Raw genomic sequence first — 17,496 nt, 5'->3', positions numbered from 1 at the left:
GAAGCATCTTCATCCACGGATGAAGGCAGTTTCCCCGTGGCCGGGCGGGATGCCGTGGCGGTACCCGCAGCGCCCTGCACGAACCACGGGGAAACCGAGGCACACGCGGTGCCAGCAGCAGCTCGGCTTCCGAACCTCGTAGCAGAGATACGCTTTTGTTTAAATATTAAACAAGGGTGATGCTGCGCACAGATACCTGTGCGCGGATGCCAGCGCAGGGCCGGCTGCCCTGCTCGGGGGCCGATGGGCGGGGGGAGCCTCCCCAGCCAGATAAATATTAAATAGCAATAAATATTAAATAAGCAGAAAAGCTGGGCGCTCCTGGGGAAGGTCGCTCAGGCTGGGATGTAAATAAATAGGGTGCAGGGCCGGGCGTCAGAGGCGGGCCAGGTGCCGCAGCGCGCGGTAAGCCGTCTCCAGGAACCGCTGGAAGTTGGCCAGGATGAAGAAGCCGCCGACTTGGTGGTGGAAGTGGGAGGAGAAGGCGGGGAGGGGGCCGGGGCCCTCCGTGGGGTACGTCACCGTGGCCAGGCCCAGGTCCTCCATCTGCAGCCGGGCAGAGGCAGAGGCATCAGATCCGGACCCAGAGATGCCCCGGGAGCACGGCAGCATCCCAGCGGATGCAGAGCCAGTGACCCCGGCACGCCCTCCCCACCGCGGCACCGGGGATGCAGACCCCGTGCGTGCCCGCCCCGTCCCCCCCAAACGCCTCATCCCCCCGTCACCTGCTGCTGGATGTTGGAGGAGAGGTTGGCAGCGTCCAGCTGCAGGGTCTCCACCAGGCCGGCGTGGCCGGGCAGCAGCTCCAGGACAGCGGCGAGGGAGCCGTGGTAGGCACGCAGCCCGTCGCGGATCTGGCTGAAGCAGGCCTCCTGCAGGTGGGCGCGGCGCGGTCAGGGGGGCTCAGCACAGCCCGATCACCACGCCTCGAGCAGCGGCGGGCTGCGGGCTGCCCCAAGCAGTGGCGGGGCTGAGACCGGCCAGCTCGTGGCAGGGGTGGGCTGCCCGCACTCACCACCCGGAAGGTGCGGCTGTGGCACTGCTCCAGCGGCGCCTGGCCGATGCCCAGGTCCTGGCGCACCAGCAGCAGCTCTTCCTCCTTGCACAGCTGGAAGGTGTCGCACTGCGGCCGAGGGGGACGGGGTCAGGGCGGCCGGAGGACCGTGACCCCCTCCAACACCCCATCCCTGGGGTGCGGGACCCCCCCCAGCAGCCCAGCCAGAAGGAGGGGTTGGGGTGAACCTGCTGCCCGGGGAGATGGGGACGGGACAAGACCAAACCGTGGCGTGGCTGCCCCGGCCGGTGCGTGCCACAGGGAGGTCCCCCCCGGTGCGTGCCACGGGGAGGTCCCCGTGCGTCCCCAAGGATGCAGTGGCACCGTGCGTGCTCACAGCCCCTGTGGGCACCCCAGGACCCCGCGGGGGCCGAGCAGCGTGGCTGGAGGCCGGGGCACGGGGGACACCGCTGGCTCCCAGCCTCGCGGTGCCGATAAGGCCAAGGAGGGGACGGTCACCTTATCTGCGACCCCGCAGTGGCTGCGGCCACCGTCCCCCCTCGAGCGGCGCCCAGGGACTCACCACCACCCGCTGCAGCGCGGCCACGTCCCCCTTGATCTTGCGGGTGAACTCGAGGTTCTTGTGCAGGAAGAGCTGGAAGTCCTGGTCCCCCGAGAGCTCGGCCAGCGGCGCCCCGTGCAGCGCCCACCATGGCGCCCACAGCAGCGCGCCCAGCAGCAGTGCCAGCGCGCCTGCGGGGACAGCGGCTCAGCGCCCACCCCAGACACCCCCGGCCCCAGCCCCGCGCTCACCGGCCAGCTGCCCCTCCCGGGATGGTGGCACCGACGCAGCCCAGGGAAGGGGCACAGACCCACCCACGAAACGTGGAGAGTGAGCGGGCACCCGTGTGTCCCACCGGCCCCACGGCGCTGAGGCGGCGGGCTGGGGGCTCTGGGTGCGTGGGTGTAGCGAGTGCTGTGGGTGCTCGGGCGCAGCGGGTGCTACGGGCACAGCGGGTTTTGGGCGCCAGGGCTGCGAGTACTCACGGGTGAGGGAGCACATGGCGCTCGGCTCGGCGTCTGCTTCTCTCTGCGAGCGCGGCCCAGCCCGGCACAGCTCCTGCTCCGGCTCTGCGCGGCCTCATCGATCGGGGCATTTATAGCGGGCTGCGGGGATTCACACCGATGTGGCAACAGTGCCGATTGCCTCATTGTCTTAATCACCAACATGCAAATCCCGGGAGCCGGGTGCTCCCGGCCGCTGCCCACACCGCGCTGCCCCGTGGGGCTTTCCTGGCCGTGGTGGGCAGCCGAGCCCCTTGGCGCGGCGGCGGGCGCCCGGCGGAGCCCTGGCAGCGGGGCGGGTGCCGGGCGCCAGGAGGGTGCGGGTGGTGGCCGGGTCACTCATTAACCGGCTGGCAGGTGCCCAGCGCCGCGGGGTCACTGGCAGGTGACCGGGCGAGGGACGGTGGCTTTTCACAGCCAGCGTTGTCCCTCCGGGATCGCGGCCGTCCACAGCCCACGTGGACGTCTCCCCTGCCAGCCGGAGCCCCTCACCCCGGCGTCAGGGCGGGTGCTGCGGTGTGACCTTCACTGTGGTGGGACCGGCCGGAGGCGGCCACGGTGAGACCCCGTCCAGGCGCCCGCCCAGGGACGCGGCACCCGGCTCAGCACCCTGGGGCCCGATCCCGCTCGTGCAGCGCCGAGCGGTCGGCCGCCTTGGGGTCTGACTCCCCCCCCCCGGCCGGACGAGGGGCCGTCCCCGTCTGCCCCTTCGGGGAAGCGGCTGCCAGGGCAGCCCCGGGAGCGGGGCCGGCTGCTCCCTGCCCCACCGCGGCCCCGCTGCGCTGACGTGGGAATTTTTGGCTCGTGCCGGTTCCCGCAAGCGCTTCCTGGATGATCTGCTGGGCCGGGGCCAGCTGGGCCCGATCCTGCCCGGCACAGGCCGTGCGAGGCACCCGCTCGACCCACAGCCCCGGGGCCTGGGGCGGGGGGGGGGGCCGCATAGGGCGACCCTGGGGCAGCGCTCAGCCGGGGTCTCACCCTGCACCACTGACCCCCAGCCTGGGTCCCATCGCTGCCCTCCTGCAGGCTGTGGGGACGGGGACAGGGACGGGGACCCCGTCCTTGCAGGCCACGGACCTTGGTGCGCACTGCGGGGGGCCGCGCAGCCGGCGGGGTGCGGCCCACAGAGTGCAGCCGGCAGAGCCAGGCCCAAGCCCCGGGAGCTGCTCCCACCTCCAGCTGGGGCAAGGAGCCCCCGGCAGCTGCAGCCAATCCGTGAGCGCCGCCCGGGGCCTTGCCGGCACAAAGCAGGTGTTAACTCTGAAACCTAATGATGGCTTCCTTTCTCAGGACCTGGCAGCACTGTGTTCTGCCCTCAGGACCTTGGCAGCAGAGCCTGTTCATGGGATTTTCTGGGAGAAACCCCTCTGGCTCTGCGCGCGCCCTCCCCGGAGCTGGGGGAAGCCAGGGCCCTTCCGGAGCGCGTGGCCACGGAGGGAGCCGAGCGCGGCGTGCCCAAGCGCCTGCAAGCGTTGCTCTGTCCCCCGGAGCGGAGCTGCCATCTCAGCAGGTCGGTGCTGTCAGGAATCGGGGTGGGGGGGACGTGAATCAGCGCCTGATGGGGCCCAAAGCCCCCGTCAGCTTTCCAAGGAAGGAAGTGGTGGCCGGACCCGAAACCCTGTGGGTGGCTGGGGCGCGGGCGGCGGAGCTGGCCCAGCACTGCCCGGCCTGGCCCTGCGGACTGCCCCGGGCACCCACCCCGCTGCGGTTCTGCCTCGTGGCCACCCTTCCTCTCCGCGGGGCCCTTCCCAGTGCGTGCAGGGTGGCCCTGTGCCCCCGCCGGAGCCGGCACCCCCGGGCGCCGGCTGAGCTCTCGCCCTGCAGCTGGGACGGGCTGCGGCCAGCGCTCTGGGGCAGCCCCACGCTTCATCCCCGGCCCCTGGCCGCCGGCCCGGCATGGGCGCGCCGGGAGATTCCCAGATTTCCCCAGGGGACGAGCCCAGCCGGTCCCAGATTGCCGGCAGGACCCATCTGGGGCGGCTGCGCGGCCCCAGCCCCATCCCTCCCCAGGGCCGGCGTCTGTGGGGCTGGGGGGCAGCGGGGCACAAGGAGGGCGCAGCCTGACCCTCGCGCCGTTCCCGGCAGGGTGGGGGGTGCTGGGGCTCGGCCCTGTCCCCTCCGTGCGCGGACCCGGTCCCCCCGATCCCTGCTCTGGCCTCTGGCTGCGGCTTTTGGGAAGCGGGATCCGCCGGCTGGGGCGCTCCCTGCCCCGCTGCCGCCCGGCCGCCCCACGGAGCCAGGGTTGGAGGCGTCGGTCCAAGAACAAACCCACGGCAGGAGCCAGCCAGGCTGGTGTTTTTCCAACTTTTATTTTAAAAGTCATAATTGAAGCTTAACAAAGTTTGACCCCATTATTGTTGCGAGAGCTGGGGGCACCCGCGGTCCCTGCGGAGCCGTGCTCCTGCCCCCCGCCCGCCCTGGCCCCGCGTCCCCGGAAGCTCCCGGTTCATCGGCTCGTCCGCGCCTCCGCCGTGCTCAGCAGCGACCGTGACCGCAAGCAACCTTAAAAGAACGTTTGGTTCCTGGGAAAGGGGGCTCCTGCCGCGGGCGGCGGGGGGCCGGGAGAGCAGGGCCCGTGGCCGCGGGCCCGGGGACCCCCGTGTCCCCCTCCCCAGTACAGACATGCAGGTATTTATAAAAGACAGGCAGAGGGGGGCCGGGGCCGCGCGGGGGAGCTCCGCTCAGACAGCATCTTCCCTAGGGACAAATAAAAAAATACAGCCAGGCCAGAGGGTCACGGAAAACCGTCATCGTCGTCCTCTGCCATCTCCTTTGCGAACTCCAGGTCCTGCTGCTCGCGCTCCCGGCGCTCCTGGAAGGCAAAGGCAGAGGCTGGCGGCAGCTGGGGGACAGGAGCCACGTCCTTCCCGGGGCCTCGGTGGCCGCGGGGCCGCAGCGCGAGCGCTGAGAGCTCACCTCTGCAGATTCCAAATCCTTGTTGTAAGATTTGGGTGGGAACCTCATGGCCTGGAGAGAGAGGGGCGGGGGGTGAGGAGAGGCAGAAGCAGCCCCGAGGTGAGAAACGCCCCAGCTGCGCCCCGCCGTCCCCTGGCCTGGGTCGCGCTGCGCCCACCTTGACGGACATGTTGTGGATGTCGAGGCAGAAGGAGATGCGCTGGTGAAAGGCCAGCTGGGGCTCCCGCGTGGAGTAGATGTCGATCATCTCCTTCGACTGGACGTAGCCCTTCTCGTGGTTAATGCTGGCCTCGATCACGCCGTCCCGGATGGCCTGCAAGCCGGGGGGCGCGTGGTCAGGGCACCCGCTGTCTCCGAGGGCTGAGGCAGCAGTTTAGAGTGAAGGGAGGAGCCGGCCGCTGTGACAGGAGCGGGGGGCTCAGGACGCAGCGCGCGGAGAGGGGACGTGGTGCCCGGAGTGGCCCCAGCAGCCCTGGGAGGGGCCTCAACCTAAATCCAGCGGCTGCCCCAGGAAGGGCGCGCTGCAGGGACCGGCAGGGGCTGCGGGCAGCGCGGGGCGTCGCGGGCGGCTACCTTGGCGACGATGAACTCCGCGTCCTCCGGGCTGTCCAGCTGCAGCTTCTGCGCGATGTCGGCCAGGGAGATGCGAGAGTAGGAGAGGCTGATCATACGGACGCCTGGGGGAGGAAGCGGAGTGGGAACCCCCGGGCCGGGCAGCCCCGGGCCCGCTGAGCCCGCGGCGCCGGCCGGGCCGGGGTCCCAAACGCCACAGCGGCGCTCCCCTACCCGTCTTGATGACGTTGTGCCTCAGACGAATGATCAGGGTGTAGGTGCCGTCCGCCTGGAACTTGTCCCCAAACTGGTCGAGGACCTGGTTGAACTTGGCCAGGTTGCCGGTCCTGACGGCTGGAGGAGAGAACGCTTTCAGCCGGGTCCCAGCGGGGGGAGAAGCCCCCCCGCGCTCCCCGCTCCCTCCCGGCACGGGACCCCGCGCCCAGAGACCGGAGAGGGGCGGAGCGCGCGCCGGAGCGGCCCGTCGTACCCTGAGTCAGGAGGAAGTAGGGCATGAGCGAGCGCTTGAGGGAGGGCTGTCTGAACTGCAGCCGGTCCGGGATCTCCCCGAGCAGCAGCTCCACCACGATGAGCAGCTTGTGCACCTTGAGCGGGAAGAGACCGTGAGGCCCCGCAGGGTCCCGCGCAGCGCCGGGAGGCGCCGGGCCCCGCCAACTCCCCGTCCTCGCTCACCGTCTGCTTGAAGCCGACGGCCGTGTGCTGCGGTGCCTTCCGCAGGGCGTTCGTCATGGTCCTCCGCGCCTCCGAGTACTCCAGCTGGATGGCCTTGATGCGCCCTGCGTTCGCGCGGGGCAGAGGCCGTTTGGAAAAGCCACCGAGCGAAGCCGGCGGGATCCACCCGGGTGAGGCTTCAAACCCCGCCTGCAAGCCCCATCTGCAGCCGCTCAAACACGCTCTCTGAGGAACCAGAGCCCTCGACCTCGCGCGCAGCCCGCGCCGCGCCTCACCTGTGTAATAGAGGTACCGAGCCCACTCGTTGTTGTTGGCCTGCTCGGGAAACACGGACTTGGAGACGAGCTTTTCCGCTTGGTCGTAGAGGTTGTAGTGGAGATAGTTCCTCAGCAGCAGGTTCAGGAGGGTGGCCTGCCCATCCGCATCGTGGCGCAGCGTGGCCGTCCGCAGCCGGGCGTGCAGGAAGCTGCAGGAAAAGGAGAGAGGATGTCGGGGGGGGGAAAACCAGCCCCGCGCACCGGGGCGCGGGAGCAAGCCGAGGGAGAGCCCGCACGCAGGACCCGCCCCACCTCCTGACCACGTCGAGCTTATTCAGGAATTCGTAGATGCGGGAGTGGTAGTAATAACACTTTGCCACCACCAGGTCGAGGGCCCGGCGGTTTTGGGAACTGATCTTCTGCATCAGGTCATCGGACACTTTCTGAGCCTGCAGAGGGGAGCGGGGGTCAGAGCGCAGGGACCCAGCCCGGGGCCGCTCCAAACGCAGCTGGAACAGAGGGGAAAGCGCAGGCGGCGGGTCCCCGCGGCTCCCCAGCCCCTGCCACGCGCGGCAGAGCTCAGCGTCCGAGCCGGCAGCTCCGGGAACCGCACCTCCGGGAACCGCTTGCTGTTCATCAGGTAGATGACGAGAAGCAGCTGGAGGTAGGTCTCCACCTCGGGCAGGAGAGGGGCTGAGGCCGCCTTCCCCATCCGCGGGCGAAACTGCAGCTCTGCTTCCGTGTCCATGGACTGCGGGCAGGAGAGAGAGGCGCTGCACCCCCGCGGCCGCCAGCGCCGCTGCCGCCCGCCCAGCGCTCCTCACGCCTCCGCCGCAGCCCGGCCCGGCCCCGCTGAGAGCTGCGCCCGAGGCGCCATGGAGAGCCGGCCCGGGCCGCGGCACTTCGGCCCATCCCTGCCGCGGGCCGCAGCGACCCAGCTCTCCCGCCACGCGCTCCCGAGCAGCCCGGCTGCGCGTCTGATGCGGCCGCGAGCCCTCGCTGTTCCCGGTACCCCCCCCGTCCCGCAGAGCGGCACTGCGGAGGCTCCTCGGCGCGGGAAAGGTGTCCCCTCCGCCCGTCCGCGTCCCCGCCGCCGCACCTCCTCCAGGAAGCCGAGGAGGAAATCCCGCACGGCGCTGTTGGAGGTGAAGAAGCCGTTGATGGCTTTGTGCAGCACGTTGGAGTTGAGCCGGCGGGAGGTGGAGGGCAGGGCCCGCAAGGCGCGCAGCACGTAGCGCGGCTCCTTCCCCGAGACGGCCTTCTCCAGCTGCTTCGCGTGCTCCTTGATGTCTGCGGGCGCAGCAGCGACGCGCCGTCAGCTCGCGTCTCCCGGAGGCCTCCGCCGAGGGCCGGGCGAGTGAAGCCGCTGCCGGGGCCGGGCGCTGCCGGGTCCCCCCGCCCGCTCGCGGCCCCGGGGCCGTGTGGCCTCAGGGTGACCTGGCCTGACCCCGCGGCCGGGGCGGGGGGCTGCAGAACACCCGACCGGGGCTCCCTCCCCCCCCATGGGCTCCACTGCCCCCCTGCAGCCCCCGGGGTCCCCCCGCGGCATTTCTGCGGCCCCCCCGCCCCGCACAGCCTGTCCGAGCAGGGACCCTCCCACGGGCTCCCCCTAAACCACGGCCCCCTCCCAGCCCCCCGCTCCCCACAGCGACCCTCCCCCCCCTCCCCCCCAAACCACGGCCCCCTCCCAGCCCCCCGCTCCCCACAGAGACCCTCCCCCCCCCGCCCCCTAAACCACGGCCCCCTCCCAGCCCCCCGCTCCCCACAGAGACCCTCCCCCCCCTCCCCCCCAAACCACGGCCCCCTCCGAGCCCCCCGTTCCCCACAGAGACCCCTCCTCCCCTCCCCCGCGAGGACCCCCCGCCCCGGCTCGCTGTGCCCCCCCCGCTCCCTAGGGCCGGCCCCGCTCCCCCCGTCCCCTCCGACCCCCGGCCGACGCCCCCGCCGCAGGGGCCCCCTCCGCGTCCCCCACCCCTCACCCTCCAAGGTGATGGCGTCGAGCTCTCGCTGCGGCTGCCGCTCCCCGCCCGTCTCGGCGGCCGCCGCCTCCTCCTGCATCTCCACGTCGGGGGGCGCGGGCGGCGGCCCGTCGGGGGGGGCCTTGGCCTTGTCGCCGCGGCGGCGGGACGCGCCCTCCTGCTTCATGGCCGGGCGCGCCGGGCCGGCCGTGACACTGCAACAACCGCGGGGCACGCCGGGAGTCGCCAGGCCCGACCAGCCGCGCCGGCCCGCGCCGCCAGACCCGCGCGGTCGAGCGCCGAGCTCGACACCGGCCGGCTCCTTCGGGTACTTCCGACAGGCGCTCGGGCCTTTCCGGCGGCAGCTCGGGTATTTCCGCCCGCCTGTTCCCGCCTATTTTGCGGCGCATGCGCGGGTGCGCTTCGCCTGGTGCGCCGCGCTGAGGTGCGAGGCCCGGCCCCGGCCCCGGCCCCGGGGAGCGGCCGCCGCCGCTTCCCCCGCACCCGCTGGAGGGGCTCGGGGCCGGGGCCGAGGCCGAGCTCCCCCGGGAGCTGGTGCAGAGCGCGGCTGGGCCCCTCGTGCCGTCGGTGACCGTCCAGGTGAGCAGCGCTGCCCCATGCGGGGGGCACCCCCTCCCCCAGGAGCCTGCGGGGCCCTCACAGGCCGAAGCCCGCGGGGAGCTGGGCCCCTGCACGCGCTGCTGGGTGACCGAGAACGCCTGCAGATCAAAAAATTGCATTTAAGGATGTCTGGTTGTTCAGTAAGAAATTATTGTCTTTATTTATAAAGCAGAGACAAGAGTGTTTGTGACGTTGCTCTGAAGTGCTGTAGCGTATCCTTTGCCGCAGGTGGGGCGCGTAGCCGTGTGGTGGAGGTGCTGTTTTACCAGGTGTGCGGTATTACAACGCTCCGAGGTGCCCCGCTTTCAGACACTTAGCAGCTTGCTGAGTCGCGTACAGATCGCAGGTGCGGGCAGGGCGAGCGGGTCATTGCTGCTGCGTTCCTTACTGACCGCACGGGCGTGCTGCCGCGGGGTTAGCAGAACCAGGGGCGCGTGAAGTGCAGCTGACAGGCTCGTGATTATTTTGGCTAGTGGATTTTTCAGTTGGCCTTCTGCGTTTGTATGAAGGGAAAGAAAAATCTGTTTTGGTACCTGGCTTCTGGCTTCTAAAAGGAAGTTTTTTTTTTTTTGCCTTAAGTGTACTTTTACCACTTATTTCAAAGCAGCACTGAGCGTTGGTAAGGAGTGCCTCACCTATGTAGGCATGAAATTCGGAGAGGGAAACTGGCTTGCAGTGAGAGACTTTCAAATACATTGTCAAGGGGTTCCCTTTAAGTCATGCCCAGTGGGAGGACACGTGTAGCCTAATCCGAGTTGCTCTGGAGATCGAGGACGTACAGGGATGTGTACAGGGCTGCTGCGGCCGAGAAGGCTTCTTCCGTGCAGACGGCAGATCCGTCTTTCTGGAGCTTCACCCCGCTCATCTCAACCAGTGCAATGGTTAATTTTTGGTCCCTCTCTCGTGCGAAGGAGAGCAGGCTGGCATCCACGCTGAAGCGCCTCGTCCCGTGTTCTATGTCGTGTTCCAGGATGCTCTTAACCTTTGCAGCAACAGCAAAAAACCACAATCAGTGTTTAATGCACGCGTCTGTGGAAGCTGTTAACTAAACTGTCTCTGTGACTTGTGCAGTGCTTTACTGGCTCACAGGTGCACTAAATAATCCGCACGTGTGGGACTCTTCACCCTGAAAGACTGTCATGGCCGTGTGTTCCCTTCCCGACTTCATGTGAATTATCTATGTCCGAGAAATTAAAATGGTTGTGTGTTTCTGTGTGGTTTTTTGTTTTAATTTTTTTTTTTTAATCTGGAGCCTAAGAATCCAGAAAACTCTGACTACCATTCCAAGGAAAGTGGTAGCCAGCTGTGTCCAGTTTCATCACCACGACCCTTGTTAAAAGCTTAGGCCTTTGTGTCTTAGGGTGACTTCTCTTGAAGTGAGTATTTTGATCCCTGCCAAGTTTGAAGCAATTACTCCTTCCCTTTTTCCCCGGTGTTACCCTTCAGTTGTGATACCACAACCTGTGTCACCATCTAAACGTTGCCTTGCTTAAAATAACACCGCCTGCCCCTCATGTTGAGCCAAATGCGACGTACGATCTCTCACCAGCTTAAGCTGTTGGGACACGATCTTCTCTTCCAAGGACTCCAGCAACAGCAGCAGCTGGTCCTCCGTTAGCTCTGCAGAATTAAAACAGGTTTGTGCCAAAAACCCTCCACCAGTATCTCAGAGGCAACTGGCGGGATGTGAAGCGTGACCGGGAGCGTCTCGCAGGGAATGCCTGTTTGGTGGAAGTCCTTCGGGTGTTTTAGACGGGATTGCTGGCGCAGCCTGCCCGCGCGACGCACAGAGCTGCTGCTGTGGGTACAGGTTACGTCGCGCGTAGAGACCCGGGGGGTGAGGGGAGGTTCAAACCGTGTTTTGTGGCAGCCTTGGGAAGGGGACTCTGGAGCTGGCACTGCTTTCTGTGAGGTGAAATTGCCATCTTTACCGCCCTTTCATTCTGATTTCGAGCCCTCGTCTCAAGGATCCCTTTGTGCGTGCTGTTCCCGGACTGCGCAGTGGTTTGGCGTCGTGCTGCTGTGTGACTCTCAAAATGCTGCTGAACAGCAGCTGCTACAGACGGGTCTGTGCTCTCAGCATAAACCACCTTCATTCCCCGTGTAAGAAATTACTTTGCGTAAATTCTCTGCAAGTCTCTCGTGCTCTCTAAGCTTTCTGAGTGCTGCTAGTCTTGTCGGTTGGAAAGCTCTTGATATAACCTGGTGCTACAGGATTGTTCTGTTAAAATGGCCAGACAGCCTTACCGTCTAACGCGTCCAGGGCGTAGGTAATTGCTTCTGCCAGACTAAGGAGAAGGTGTTGTGAAGAATACTGTAAGCTGCTCAACAGGTCTTTTAAGTCTGGGCTTTCTGTTGTCAGCTCACAACTGCCAGTTTCATCAAGAACTGCTTCCATCTAGGAGGATAAGAAAAAGAAACGTCAGGATTTAAGCGAAGAGGCTGCGGAGAGTCCCTTCCAGTCCAGCTGCAGCAGCGTGTGAAGTCGTGTGGTGCCTCTCCCCTCCCGAAGCTGTTAGAGGCTTACGCCTTCACAGTGTCTCCAGTTAAAGACAGACCGTGAGATTTAAGTGGTTTGATGCCTCCAGGTAAGTCTGCCAGGCTACATTCAGGACGTGTTTCAGCAGTTGACTCTCTCCTGAGCGCCTTCTTTCTCTCTTTGCTGCTGAAGACCAGGCAGGTGTGCTGAGTGAAGGACTTTTGGGTTGATTGATGCGTGGATCAAACTCTACAACTCGGAGAGAGTTATAAAGCAGGCATGTTTATTCGGCGCCGGGTGCGTGGGGGATTGCTTCTCCAAAAGCACGCACGCTGACAGCACATTTTACCAAAATGTATCCGGTGCAGGTACACACATCCGTAGGATTGCACAATACAGACGTATGTGTGCGTGAGCGAGGCGGGGTTATTAAAAAACCACTTGCGTTAGCATTTCAGATCTGTCTCTGGTGGTCGTTCCCTTCTCCAGGGGTCTGATCTTCCTCTAGGTGAACTTCAGTCGTTCACCCACGCTCTCCTTTCACTGGGGGATTTCAGCAGTTTCCCAGCTTCTGACCGACTCTGGGGTGGAACTGACATTCCGTCCTTTGCCAGACATATCAGTCCTTGACAAATACCAGTTTCTGATAAGCTTAAGTGATTGTTAGGCATTGTCTAACAGACAGTCAGTCTTCTAAATCAAGCAATGTTTAGCAGACGGTTAATTCCCTGCATCAGATAGTTGTGGCACAGGAGAGATGACCTCTAGTGCAAGAGGCGCGACTGTGGATGTCTGAATTTATAAATCCTGGCTCTAAGAACTTTGCTTACTTTCTGGGTCAGCTCTTGAAAGAGGTTCCTGTCTCTCATCGCAGCTTTGATGGCTTTTAAAAATGGGACAGACAGATTGGAAGACAAATTGGAGAGAACTTGAGAATTTGCTTCAACTTCTGCCTCCAGTGCTCCTAGTTTTCCGTGTGAGTAACCTGAAAACCAGAAGAATTCCAAATATGTTACTTGTAAACTAGACGATCCCCCTGGCACCCCTAAACGTAGAGTTTGAAACATTTTTGTGAATATTTTTTTAAAGCAGAACGCAGTTTGAGTTGGACAGACGTCGCGTCTCGCGTAATAGCAGTACTCTACAGCAAACACATCGCTTCTGGTGCTTTGTCTTTGTCCTGACAGGTTCCGTCTTACACGAAGGGCAGAAGTAGCGCAAGTGGAAGCAGTAAAATACGTTGCTCACCATCAGCTAGGAACATCATTCTCTCTTCTGGGAAATATTCAAGATCTGCAGCGGGACAGAAAGGGCGTTGCTGATTTAGAAGGGCACTTGGAGTTGAATAGGTATTTCTTTTACTAGTGGTGTTTTTAAGTCTGAAGATGCTGGTACCCCGGGTCTGAAATCTCACGTGCTAGTCGTAGGTCAGGCTGGTGTTTGCGCTCTTCTCCGTGCGCTGTCCAGTGCCCGTTCATTTAAAACTCCTTACTCTAGACCTCGTTCCCTGCTGCCACACGCCTTACGTGGGGGTCTGTATCGGCCAGTAAGCGCGTTCAGGTACGAGCGAATTAAAATGGCAGCTAATGCTCTGAGCTCCCCGCGGGGAAGCAGGTCGAATGTGGTCTCAAATACTGCAGCAGGTTTTGTGGATCTGTCCTCTCTTTCTCTGCCTACCCACATCTCTTACGCCAGCCTTCCCACTGAAGGGTCGGCCACCCTGTCTTCCCCCTGGCTTTTCTTCTGAGTAGGAGAAGAAAGGAAACAAACCTCTGCACACTCTGCCATTTTTCAACAGCAGCTCTGCAGTTCCTGAAGTCTAGAGCTGAGACTTCCAGTACATCTCTTGAATTTCCTTACCACCCCCACCAAACTGCATCTCTTTCCCAGGCAGCTCTTTTAACGTCCATCCTACGAATGGCCTTTTCCCAGGTGATTTCTGTCACTCGTATCGCGTGTGTTCCTGTCCCTGCGAACGAGCTAAGGATGGCCGTGCGGCCGAGTGGTACTTCAGAAGATGTTTTTCCTCTTCTGTGTTGTTCCTGAATGGAGGAGTTGGCAATTTCTGATGGTTACTTACCCCATGATTGGTCTGTAATGTCCAGCTGGATTGCCCTGAATGCCAGGGTGCAGCCCTTGGGTATAGTTATGCTCTGTTTCTTCTCTCTGGTGCCCTGGTCAAAGGAAAAAAAAAAAAAAAATCTGTTACTAGGCCTGACTGGCGTGCAGATGTCAGGAAGCCTGAGGAGAAATCAAACCTTCGCAAAAAACTTGGCGTAAAGCTGGGCCATGAAGCTCCCCTTTGCATTGGTGGATTCCTCACAGATGGCCTCTTCTGAGGTTTCTATTGTTTCGTGAACGACGTATAAATTTTGTTGTGTTTTCTTTAGTTGCTGGATGAAGGAGTGATTCACATTGACTTTTCTAAAAGAGAAAAAGGGTGCAATATCCCGCCTGGTTTTCTGTGAGTCATGGCAAAAGTAGCGCGGTCTGCTCAGAGCCAGAAGCCTTAAGCTTGCGTTCTTTCTCGCATTGCAGGAGTACGTGTACGTATTGCAACGTCAGGGGCTTCTGGGGGCACAAACGGGGTCAGAAAAGGGGCTGCAATTCTTGCCCCCTCTGTGTCTGAGGGGGACCGGGGCAGCGAGGCCGTGGCCCGGCGGGTCATGCAGGAGACCTGACCCGGTCTGTGCGCTGCCCTCCAGGTACAGACCCCGAGAAAAGACGGCTGAACCGCGTGTTGAGGTGTTCCTGCTTTCTGAATTACAAAGAAATCTACAAGCGTTCCAACGCTGTGCAAGGAATCTTTATCGCTCTCCTGTCCTCCAGCAGCACGCATAGTTAGGGAGAACGCCTGCTCTCAGGTCTTAACCTTGGGTTTTGGCAGCTGACAAGCCACCGCGTGACCTGGCGTGGGGTGGAGGAGCATGGCCGGCGGGCACGTTCTCCCTCGGTGTCTGCCTTACCTTTCTGTTTTCAGTGCCTCGAGCTTTGGCACGGGTATGTAGTTCTTCTCCAGCTTGATGGACCACCCTTTGGACGAGGAGGCGGATCCTGTCAGCTCTACGCTTGCAGAGTCAACACAAAGGCTTAGACTTCCGTCAACTCTGTCACTGGTGCTTTTTTGGACTGTAAATTGCCTTGAGTCGTGACTGCCTCCGTTGGGAGAGAGCGGCTCTGAAATAATTCGATGCGTTACCTTAAACATGATCACACAGACTCGGTGGTGTAACTGTTGTGCACACAAGCAAGATGAAACGTGGTAAGAGTTCAGGCGCAAATTATCCAAATGTTTTGTCTATGGGAATTGTGAACTTCAGATTGATAAATGTGGGCTTTACCTGCGCTTTTAGCATTTTCTTCAGGCAGCAGCACGTCGTTGAGTCTATACCACGTCTGTTTGTAGCGAGGAGACGGCTGGAATATTGCTTTTCTTTTTCTTCTCACTAGACAGAGGGGTCTGAAATGTTCATGGTCTAATATGCTGTCAACTGGGACCAGGTCTCCTGTTGGATCCATTTCATTTACTATGGATTGCGTGACTTTTCTAAACATTCTGCTGCGGCTGGATGAATTTTTGAACCAAGGTAAAGTGTCTTGCCCCTTTCCTAAGGCACAAGTACAAGTTAAGCGAAATTACTTGAAATAAAAGCAGAAGGTTCTAAGAAAATGTTACTTTTAATTACAAAAAAACTTTTCAAAAACAATAATAACCCCAAGAGCCGGCGGTCTTACAAGGACGCACCGCTCACAGGATTGCCTATAGGGAAGCGTTAAGCGTTTGGAGAGGTAGGAGCAGGAGCTGTGGCTTGCTGACGAACTCCCAGTCACAGGGAGACTGGGAACGCAGCTAGCAGTTCCTGGGGCACTGGAGCCCGTTGCTGTGTTTCAGTGAAGAGATTCTGTTGCGTATACCGGTAGGTACCACAATAAGTTTAATTACGAAATTGAACATTGCTCTTTAACCTAAGACCTATCGTGGTCCTAAATGCTGTAATCTTTAATTAATGTGCTGCTCTGAAAAAAGTTTAAAAAGAAAAAAGCTTGAGCAATTTCTTGCTGTTTTTTTTTTTTTTTTTTTAACAGCTTCAGTATATTCCCCTTGCATCCTGCTGCCTGGCAGAGGGAAGTGGTTTAGCGTTGTTTCGAAACACAGCATTACAAAGATGGTTTAGTCAAAGTCTTTACTGCAAGGAAGTGAATGTGCTACGCGGTGAATGCTGGGTTGAGGGAGGAAGTAGGAGAGCTTGTTCTATGGCAAATCTCCCCCAAAACATAAAATCATCCCCACACAGCGGCTCGGATACGCCCTGGTGCTCTGCCTGCATCCCCCGCAGAGGAGAGCTGGCTGTTGGAGAGGCAGAAACAAAATCGCTGTTCATTTCCTGTGGCAGCTCGTTCTTACTGCCGTTTGTTTGCTTCCTGGTTCAGCTGGCATACGTAAGACATGATGAACAACTGCGATCTACAAGTGGAAAAACTTCCTGTACTTACTGAGAAGAAGAAGAGCATGCAGCTCTTTTCCCTCTTCTGCGCCCTACTCCGTCAGGTCCTGTTAGAGAGGAGCCGATCCCCGATTACAGCTCAGATGAGCCGATGAGGGGCATATCTTCACTCTCCCTAATGTCCCACAAGGGTCTGAAAAAAAGAGATGACTTAGTCCGATTCTTCCGGAGAGTAGAAAGACTGTCACACCACAAAGGATGGTGTGTTGTATGTCGTGGAGCTGGGGAAGAGAAATAGTCTTGTGTGCTTAATGTGGGATCATTTTAGTGGTACCTGCAGCGCTCCTTCCCCTGGGAGACTTCAAAACGAGATTGAAACTAAACAGGAACACACAAGGACAGTTTGCTCCACTCCTTTTCTATACCGAAAGCTCTTAAAAAGGTACGTACCTGTTTGTGGAGTGAATGGCTTCTCCTCCGCCGTCAGCGTGCAGAGCACTCGGCTGTGCTTCTGGAGTGATATGGCTTCTTCAAAGCAGCGGGGCTGGGGAAATGCTCTCTCCCCGCCTTCCCGGAAACGCCTGCTGAAGTAGGGTGGAAAAACCCTGTTGCTTGCATCATTCTTTCGCTGAGGAGTTTTTGTCATTGACCTGAGTCAACTCGTCATGATCTGTTGTAGCGGCTGTGGATAACTTGAACTTGTTCTGCAGATCTGTCGTTCCTGTAAGATTTGTTTAATTTCTAGCGTAGTTCTGGTTTTCATTTGCACTTCTAGTCGGTTAGCTTTAGGGTATGTAGTACCCTCACTACAGGAGGAGCGCGTTCTGGTTTCACGGATTTCACTAAACCTGTGGGAGCTAACTAATTAGGTGTGGTGTAGACCAGGGGACGATACGCTGTTTCTAGAGGCACTTTCATTAACTTCGGTTGACGAGTGCGCCATGTTTCCATGCTCCGTGGCTCGCTGTTGGCAGCAGAGGGTTTGTGTGGCTCACGGGTGTGGAACCCTGCGAAGGGTGCCTGTGCTGCGAAGGGCTGTGAGCTCGTCCATCACCTGGTGGCCTGGAACGGCCACGTAGAATTCACTTGCTGTGCTTGTTCAAAAGCAAAACCTGTCCATGTAAAACTTCAAGGAATCAAACACAAGTTGTTACATGAATACTTTATTAGTTTCTCTTAGAATACTGTACAAAGGAGTAATAAAAATATTCACACTTTCTTTTAGAAAGTTCTCTAGGTGAGATTTCTGTATACACAGCAAAAAGAAGGGCTACTAGAAAAAAAACCCTAAAACTTTGTACAGTGTCAGAATGTTCCATTAAAAAAACCCCACAACTAATTTAGCTCACTTCAACTGCTCCAAGGAGGATACGATACACAAACGCTTGCATGCTTAAAAGATATTATAGGCAATGATAAAGCAACGTAAGTCACAACGAGCAATATTAACGTGTTAACCATGGAACCAGCTGCCGTCCCCTGTTCAAGGGCAAGTACCATGCTTCTAGTAAAACAA

At 60.6% G+C, this 17,496-nt stretch overlaps 3 protein-coding genes across 3 annotated transcripts; all 3 read right to left on the bottom strand.

The window, feature by feature from the left end:
- Positions 1-375: 375 nt before the first annotated feature.
- CSF3 (colony stimulating factor 3) lies at positions 376-2,057 on the bottom strand. The gene is made up of 5 exons (XM_086767024.1): positions 2,042-2,057; positions 1,578-1,747; positions 1,016-1,123; positions 726-872; positions 376-546 (listed from the first exon to the last, which is right to left on the bottom strand). The coding sequence occupies exons 1-5, from the start codon at positions 2,055-2,057 to the stop codon at positions 376-378; spliced, it is 612 nt and encodes a 203-aa protein (XP_086623150.1).
- A 2,292-nt stretch (positions 2,058-4,349) lies between these two features.
- Positions 4,350-8,659, bottom strand: PSMD3 (proteasome 26S subunit, non-ATPase 3). The gene is made up of 12 exons (XM_086766989.1): positions 8,457-8,659; positions 7,577-7,767; positions 7,091-7,228; positions 6,790-6,926; positions 6,496-6,686; positions 6,221-6,324; positions 6,018-6,132; positions 5,762-5,881; positions 5,549-5,652; positions 5,133-5,288; positions 4,976-5,026; positions 4,350-4,871 (listed from the first exon to the last, which is right to left on the bottom strand). The coding sequence occupies exons 1-12, from the start codon at positions 8,620-8,622 to the stop codon at positions 4,794-4,796; spliced, it is 1,551 nt and encodes a 516-aa protein (XP_086623115.1). The 5' UTR covers positions 8,623-8,659; the 3' UTR covers positions 4,350-4,793.
- Positions 8,660-9,217: 558 nt separating this feature from the next.
- On the bottom strand, positions 9,218-16,410 carry GSDMA (gasdermin A). The gene is made up of 10 exons (XM_010121829.2): positions 16,030-16,410; positions 14,877-15,143; positions 14,502-14,712; positions 13,794-13,959; positions 13,616-13,709; positions 12,784-12,828; positions 12,366-12,520; positions 11,304-11,454; positions 10,603-10,676; positions 9,218-10,038 (listed from the first exon to the last, which is right to left on the bottom strand). The coding sequence occupies exons 2-10, from the start codon at positions 15,088-15,090 to the stop codon at positions 9,802-9,804; spliced, it is 1,347 nt and encodes a 448-aa protein (XP_010120131.2). The 5' UTR covers positions 15,091-15,143; positions 16,030-16,410; the 3' UTR covers positions 9,218-9,801.
- Positions 16,411-17,496: the final 1,086 nt, after the last annotated feature.

The sequence above is a fragment of the Chlamydotis macqueenii genome, chromosome 25, assembly GCF_036417535.1.
Source record: "Chlamydotis macqueenii isolate bChlMac1 chromosome 25, bChlMac1.mat, whole genome shotgun sequence".
Taxonomy (NCBI): Eukaryota; Metazoa; Chordata; class Aves; order Otidiformes; family Otididae; genus Chlamydotis; species Chlamydotis macqueenii.
The sequence above is the reverse complement of the archived record's forward strand: the minus strand, read 5'-3'. Positions and strand labels throughout refer to the sequence as shown.

Excerpts from the sequence above, each read along its gene's own strand:
- GSDMA (XM_010121829.2), bottom strand. The coding sequence starts at position 15,090 with ATGTTTAGAAAAGTCACGCAATCCATAGTAAATGAAATGGATCCAACA. Across the intron at positions 12,829-13,615 it reads CATTACAGACCAATCATGGG|ATCTTGAATATTTCCCAGAA; the intron begins GTAAGTAACCAT and ends GTCCCGCTGCAG. Across the intron at positions 10,677-11,303 it reads CGCCCTGGACGCGTTAGACG|AGCTAACGGAGGACCAGCTG; the intron begins GTAAGGCTGTCT and ends TTAATTCTGCAG.
- CSF3 (XM_086767024.1), bottom strand. Across the intron at positions 1,124-1,577 it reads CCGCGCTGCAGCGGGTGGTG|TGCGACACCTTCCAGCTGTG; the intron begins GTGAGTCCCTGG and ends CCTCGGCCGCAG. Across the intron at positions 547-725 it reads CCTCCAACATCCAGCAGCAG|ATGGAGGACCTGGGCCTGGC; the intron begins GTGACGGGGGGA and ends GCCCGGCTGCAG.
- PSMD3 (XM_086766989.1), bottom strand. The coding sequence starts at position 8,622 with ATGAAGCAGGAGGGCGCGTCCCGCCGCCGCGGCGACAAGGCCAAGGCC. Across the intron at positions 7,768-8,456 it reads CGACGCCATCACCTTGGAGG|ACATCAAGGAGCACGCGAAG; the intron begins GTGAGGGGTGGG and ends CTGCGCCCGCAG. Across the intron at positions 6,927-7,090 it reads ACAGCAAGCGGTTCCCGGAG|GCTCAGAAAGTGTCCGATGA; the intron begins GTGCGGTTCCCG and ends TCCCCTCTGCAG.